Source organism: Rutidosis leptorrhynchoides, chromosome 6 (genome assembly GCF_046630445.1).
Source record: "Rutidosis leptorrhynchoides isolate AG116_Rl617_1_P2 chromosome 6, CSIRO_AGI_Rlap_v1, whole genome shotgun sequence".
Taxonomy (NCBI): domain Eukaryota; kingdom Viridiplantae; phylum Streptophyta; class Magnoliopsida; order Asterales; family Asteraceae; genus Rutidosis; species Rutidosis leptorrhynchoides.
This window is the reverse complement of record NC_092338.1, coordinates 329,984,410-329,991,527: the sequence shown is the minus strand read 5'-3', so window position 1 is coordinate 329,991,527 and position 7,118 is coordinate 329,984,410. Positions and strand designations below refer to the sequence as shown.

Sequence of the window (7,118 nt, the reverse complement as noted above, 5' to 3'; positions counted from 1 at the left end):
GAATTGCAAAATGATTTACCAGAAGTAGGTTCAATGGAAGTTAATCAAAATAATGATCATAATGGGAGTGATTCTGATCAAAGTCGACCACCAGGGTTTGAACATGGTTATAAATATTCATCGGAGTCACATGGTACTTCTATTGAATTTGAATTAAAGAAAATGGTTGAAATTGGTGTCAAATTAGGGTACAAGGAAGATGATGTTTATAAATCATTCTCTGAGTTATTCAAATCGGGTGATAAATTCAAACGTTTATAATGCGTGTGTTATCTATAAATATGAGAGGAAGTGGGGATCGGAAAAAACAACTTTGGATTAAAGATTTATGCACATCAAAAAAGGTTCTATTTCTTGGAATTCAAGAGACTAAAATGACACGCCTTGAATTATTTAGAATTAAAACTATGTGGGGAAACTATAAATTTGATTATGCTTCTTGTCTTTCAAGAGGTATGTCAGGTGGCTTATTATCAATTTGGGATCCAATTTATTTTAAAAAAGATCGATTATGGTGTGACTCTAATTTTTTGGTAATAAGAGGTAAATGGTACAATTCAGCCAATCAAGTTTATATGTTAAATGTTTATGCTCCACAAGATTCGCAAGCAAAGGTTGTTCTTTGGCATAAAATTCTTAATTTTATGGATTCTCATATGGGTGATTATGTGGTATTTGGAGACTTTAATGAAGTTAGAATGGAGAGTGATCGTTTCGGTACTGTTTTTAATAGGCAAGATGCTAATCGGTTTAATGCTTTTATCTTTAATTCTGGATTAACCGATTTACCTCTTGGTGGTAAAAGATACTCTTGGATGAATAAGTTTGGCACGAAAATGAGTCTAATCGATCGGTTTTTAGTTTCTCAAACTATCATAGATTCTTTTCCTAATGTGCAAGTCACAGCAATGGATCGTGGGTACTCTGATCATTGTCCATTGCTTCTACATAATTTGGAGCAAGACTTTGGTCCAACTCCATTTAAATTCTTTCACTCTTGGATGAATTATCCTGATTTGGAAGTAATAGTGAAGCAAGTGTTTGAAAATGATGGGAATATTGGACTTCAAGAAAATTTTCAACAAAAATTAAAAAGACTCAAATTGGATATCAAATAATGGATAGCTGCAAAGAAATATTATGATACAATGCATAAAAGAGATATGCAGCTGCGGTTGCAATCAATTGACTCAAAAATTGATTCGGGCGTTTCGATTGAGGTTGAACGAGTTGAAAGAATTAATATTATTCACGATCTTGAAGATATGAAAAAAAAGGAGGGTGCTGATTTGAGACAGAAAGCTAGATTGAAGTGGAACATCGATGGTGACGAAAATTCACAATTTTTCCACTCGATGATTAATCAAAGGAGAAAGCAGCAAATGATTCGTGGGATAATGATTAATGGTACATGGACGACTGACCCAAATTTGATAAAAGAGGCTTTTTTTGATTTTTATAAAGAAAAATTTGCTGCTACACATGCTTCTGTTCTGTTATCAGATTCGCTGCCGAACAAGGTATTATCTCAAGAAGATAGGGTGGCGATTGAAGGTAATGTTTCTGAACAGGAGATAAAAAATGCTGTTTGGGCTTGTGGAAGCGAAAAAGCCCCTGGGCCAGATGGGTTTACTTTTAAATTCATAAAGAAATTTTGGGATGTGTTAAAAGGTGATCTTATTTCAACTATACAAAGAACTTTCACGAATGGACATCTTCCTAAAGGTTCCACTTCAGCCTTTATAACTTTAATTCCAAAAATTTCCAATCCTACTTTGATAAAAGATTATAGGCCGATATCGTTGATTGGGGTGTTCTACAAAATAATTGCAAAAATTTTGGCTTTACGTCTAGCTCAGGTTATCGGGAAAGTCATTAGCCCGGTTCAATCTGCGTTTATGTCTGGTCGGAATATTTTAGAGGGCCCATTGATGATTGGTGAGATTATAGACTGGTACAAAAGTAAATCGAAAAAGTTGATGATGTTGAAGGTGGATTTTGAAAAGGCTTATGACTCAGTAAGTTAGGGTTATCTCGATCACATGCTTTTAAAGTTGGGCTTTGGAGAAAAATGGTGTTCTTGGATTAGAATGTGTTTATCGGCCACTCGTACGTCAGTTTTGGTAAATGGGAGCCCGACAAAAGAATTCGATCTAAAAAGTGGTCTTAGGCAAGGAGATCCACTTAGCCCTTTTCTGTTTTTAATTGTAATGGAAGGGCTACACATTGATATTGATCGAGCAGTTCATTCAGGTTGTTTTAAAGGGTGCGAAGGTGGGGGATTCGGAGGTTATTGTTTCACATCTTTTTTATGCCGATGATGCAATTATTATATCGGAGTGGAGTCAAGATGAGATAGATAATATTATTCGTATTCTTAACATTTTTTTCTTGGCTTCAGGACTTAAGATAAATGTTGCAAAATCTAATGTTTTTGGAGTGGGGATATCGAATGCTGATATGAATGATATGGCGGCTCATTCGGGATGCAGTCAAGGGTCCTTCCCTTTCACTTATCTTGGGATTCCTTTAGGTGCAAATATGAATCATGTCTCAAATTGGAATTGTGTTCTTGATCGGTTTAATGCTCGTTTATCAATGTGGAAGGCTCGGTTACTCTCGATAGGTGGAAGGTATACTTTGTTGAAATCTGTGCTTGGTGGCTTATCTATATATTACCTATCCATCTTCAAATGTCCGAAAAAAGTTATAGGTGATCTTGAAAAATTAAGATGTCAATTTTTTTGGGGAAGTGAAGAAGAACACAAACGGATGGCATGGGTCAAGTGGGATTTAATTCTTAATTCATTTGATAATGGTGGTTTGAATGTTGGAAGTATTGACTCGTTTAATATTGCGTTATTGCTTAAATGGGTTTGGAATATACATGTTCACTCAAGTCATCTTTGGAAGCAGGTTATAGTTTCTATCCACGGTCCTCAAGCTTGCTTGGATGGTAATTATAAAGGAAGAAAGGGGGTTTGGGTGAATATTGCTCGTTTATACCGAAAGTTACAATTGTCGAATGTTATTCCTTTGAATCCAATCAGGCGTAATCTGGGCAATGGTAGAAACATCAAGTTTTGGAATGATAATTGGTTGGAAGGAGGTCCGTTGTCTTTGCGGTTCAATCGGTTGTATCATTTGGCTACTGATCATGATATAGTAATCGCTGATAAATTACAAAATGGAAGTTGGGTTTGGTCGTGGTCTCGAGATGCAATTACGGGTAGAAATGGTGATGCTTTGCGCGAATTGAAAACTTTGGTTGATAATGTCTCTTTGAACAACATGGAGGATTCGTATCATTGGGGTATTGGAAATAAAGATGTTTATTTTGTTAATGATACAAGAAAGTTTTTGGATAATAAAAGATTGCCCCACAGTTCGGTAGCTACGAAATGGGTCAAAGTTTTACCAATAAAGATTAATATTTTCTTGTGGCGACTTTCATTGGATCGTTTACCTTCTAGATATAATTTGGCGATTAAGGGTATTAATATACTCGATGTGTCATGCCCCTCTTGTACGTGTTCGATAGAAACTGTTGATCACACTATGTTTTCATGTGTTCTTGCTAGAGATTTGTGGCGTAAGATAATAATTTGGTTTGACATGTATGTTCCGGATTTTGATACTTGGATCGATTGGATTCAGTGGTTTCAAGATTGGGTGGAACATTCGACCATAAAGACAAGAGTTTATGTGATAATGGGATGTTATTTTTGGATCATTTGGCGATATAGAAATGGAGTGGTCTTTTCGGATCAAAAATTGAGAAGGGATGAACTTTTTGATTATATTCGTACTTATTCTCATTCATGGTTGATTTCTAGAAGCAAGGATAAAATTAGTTGGAATAATTGGGTTATTAAACCTTTGTAATTTGTATGTTATTTTTGTTTGCCTTCTAGTTTCTTGCTAGAGGTGAATTTTTAATATAATCGCCGCCGTTCAAAAAAAAAAATCACGCCTCCACGGCGCCACTGTGGGGCGTGATGGTCCAAAAGACTCGCCGACGCGATGAGGAGATCACATGCATGTGATGGTGGTGATATCCAGTGAGCATGAGCCACGTGTTTGTGGCAACGGTCATATGGCCGTTTGATTTTTTTTTCTTTTATAAATACCACATTTCTTTTACCTTTTTTTCACACACCTCATTCAATATCGTTCTATACTTAAAAAAAATGGTAAACACTTTGTTCAATAAGTTTGATATTTGGGATTCTGATGATGAAGAAGATTTAGATTTTTTACGAGCAATTGCCGAAGAATTGGATGCTGACAAGGCTGATGAAGCTGCCAACAATGAACGAGTTCGACAGCCTCGAGCTTATATTCATAGAGATCGTGAAGAAGCAGGTAAAACTTTACACAAACACTATTTTCAAGATCATCCAGTATATCTCGATCGACAGTTTAGAAGACGTTTTAAAATGAGTAAAGATTTATTTTTACGCTTCGACAATGATATACTAAGTTATGATGTAGAACCGTTACCAAGTCATTTCGAAATTTTTAAACCAAAAAGAGATGCTCTTGGTCGACTAGGTTTTACTACAATACAAAAAGCTACATCTGCGTTACGTCAATTGGTGTATGGTACAACATCAGACATGTTTGACGAATATTTACAAATGTCGGAAGGTACATCAATTATATGTCTTAATATGTTTTGTAAGTGTGTTTTAGAACTTTATGTTGATGCATACTTGAGGAAACCAACGAGTAACAATATAGCTCGTTTGTATAGTGCTCATGAAAAAAAGCACGATTTCAAGGGAATGCTAGAAAGCATCGCCTGCATGCATTGGAAGTGAAAAAATTGTCCAGTTGCTTGGAAAGGGCAATATACTGGCAGTCATCAAGGTCACCCAACCATCATTCTAGAAGCAGTTGCTTTATATGATACGTGGATTTTGCATGCTTTCTTCAGTGTTGCGGGTGCTAACAATGATGTTAATGTTTTGAACAAATCTTCATTATTCGATGACATCAAAAATGGAACTGCACCAATTGCTCCATTTACTGTGAATGGCCATGATTACATAAATGGTTACTATATAGTGGATGGGATTTACCAAGATTGGGCAACATTAATGAAGGCGTACTCGACACCAACCGATGAGCCACGTGCAAAATTCAAACAATTTCAAGAAAGTGCACGTAAAGATGTCGAGAGAACAATTTCAAGAAAGTGCACATAAAAATTCAAATGGCTGGACGATCACATAGTGTCAACAAGTTGAGACGAATATTGTATTGTTGTGTGCTCTTGCACAACATAATAGTCGAGGATAATGGCTTTAACATTACATGGCTCGAGGAAGAATTGCTTAGCACTGATGAAGCAAATCCTAACTATGTAAGGAATCGATCTACAAGTCGTGATGTAAGAGAACAAGAAATACGAGATAGAAACATTCATGACAACTTCGACATGATCTCACTGAACACATTTAGGGCCTTCCACCAAACTTTAGAACTTTAAATGATTAATTAGGATAAGTTGTCATTAGTTGTATTTTGAATTTCAATAATTTGTGTAATTTTAATTTTCAATAAAATTGTGTTATTTTTTATTTCAATTAATCGTGTATTCGTTCAAAGATGCTCTGTTAAAGCTATATTCAACTATTGCTTTTTTAAAGCTGTATTGACCAGAGATGCTCTATTAAAGCTGTATTCAACTGGGGCTTTATTAAAGCTATATTGACAAAAGATGCTCTGTTTAAAGCTGCATTCAACATTGGATTTTAATTCAAACATTGGATTCGTTCAAACAGCTGGATTCTACCTCTATAAATACAACCCCACATTTGTTATCAAACCACACCTCATACACTTACTTCTCTACTACTTCTTAATTTTATAAGTTCAAAATGACTTAAATGAATGTTATGCCACAAGTTAACTTTGGTGGTGAATTCGACCGTGAGGTCAAGAGTTACTCCACCATTGATTCTGAACAAGGGGAGTAATGCATGAACGTCCGAAATTATCCGTTGTCCGAATTGCTCGATTTTCTCAAAGAAGGCATACCTCTTACATTCTCACAAGTGTGGTTCTTCAAGGAACCCAAAGTTCCAGCCACTCTTGTTCAAGATGAAGACGACTGGACTATGCTTGTGGGTCGAACAGTGACCCGCAATGAAAAAATCAAGTTGTATATCGAGTTCCGAGATGAGAGCGAATACGTTGTGCACTATGATGAAGAGGACTGTGTACCCTCCGGACCACAGTACGACACGGATGGCAAGTTCTACTCATCGGATGATTCGGACAATTTCTAAATGTTTAACTTAATTATCGTTGTGTTTGTGTTAAATGTTTAGTTTTTAAAAAAATGTAACCGTGTTTGTTTTTTAATAAAAGTGATGTTAAAATTTATTTACTATATTATAATTATTTGAATTAATAATAATAATAAAAATAATAATAATAATAATAATAATAAAAATAATAATAATAATAATAATAACTCAAACAAAAATGAAAAAACAAATAAAAATGTGGGACCAATCTAACTCATCACACAACCATCACGCATATCACTACAAACTTCATCACGCTATCACCCCATCACATTTGCTAACTTAGCACTATACCCCATAAAACCCCTCATCACCCCCATCACCCCATCATAGGGATGGCAATGGATCTATAACAACCCTCATATTTCTATGCCTGAATTGACTAATTTGACTATAGGGTTGTTATCCATACGTAATATATAATTAAATTCGACGTTGATCAAATATTTATTTTTAGTCGACACGTTCTGTTAACTAAAGTTTACACTAATTATATAAAATAACTTTAGTTAATATTAATGCGTATTATATTTAAAACTATATGTAACATAATTATTAATTAAATGATAAGTTATTTTAATCATTATATATATTTTTAGCTTATAAAAAAAATAAAAATAAAAAAAATAAGATTTTTTTTATAAATTAAATAATGAGCCCATGAATTTTGACTAAATATTTTCAAAAACAAAAACTTATTAAAAACATTTTTAACATGTTTTTATTATTTTGTCAAAATTGGCACCTTTATTTTATTATTTTTTTTTCTTTTCACCAACTATTTTTTACCTATAAATACAT

The 7,118-nt window shown here is 34.4% G+C and overlaps 2 protein-coding genes across 2 annotated transcripts; both read left to right on the top strand.

Moving 5' to 3' along the window:
* The first annotated feature begins 281 nt into the window (after positions 1 to 281).
* LOC139854713 (uncharacterized) lies at positions 282 to 1,118 on the top strand. The gene has a single exon (XM_071844000.1). The coding sequence runs from the start codon at positions 282 to 284 to the stop codon at positions 1,116 to 1,118; it is 837 nt and encodes a 278-aa protein (XP_071700101.1).
* Positions 1,119 to 4,190: 3,072 nt separating this feature from the next.
* Positions 4,191 to 5,210, top strand: LOC139854712 (uncharacterized). Its single transcript, XM_071843999.1, has 3 exons — positions 4,191 to 4,650; positions 4,696 to 4,819; positions 4,940 to 5,210. Exons 1-3 carry the CDS (start codon positions 4,191 to 4,193, stop codon positions 5,208 to 5,210), a joined length of 855 nt encoding a protein of 284 aa, XP_071700100.1.
* Positions 5,211 to 7,118: the final 1,908 nt, after the last annotated feature.

What these genes read in the sequence shown, in the direction of transcription:
- LOC139854713 (XM_071844000.1), top strand. Translation starts at nt 282, where the DNA reads ATGAGAGGAAGTGGGGATCGGAAAAAACAACTTTGGATTAAAGATTTA.
- LOC139854712 (XM_071843999.1), top strand. Translation starts at nt 4,191, where the DNA reads ATGGTAAACACTTTGTTCAATAAGTTTGATATTTGGGATTCTGATGAT. An exon ending in ATATTTACAAATGTCGGAAG is followed by an intron (nt 4,651 to 4,695) that starts GTACATCAATTA and finishes AGTGTGTTTTAG; the next exon opens with AACTTTATGTTGATGCATAC. An exon ending in ATCGCCTGCATGCATTGGAA is followed by an intron (nt 4,820 to 4,939) that starts GTGAAAAAATTG and finishes TGCTTTCTTCAG; the next exon opens with TGTTGCGGGTGCTAACAATG.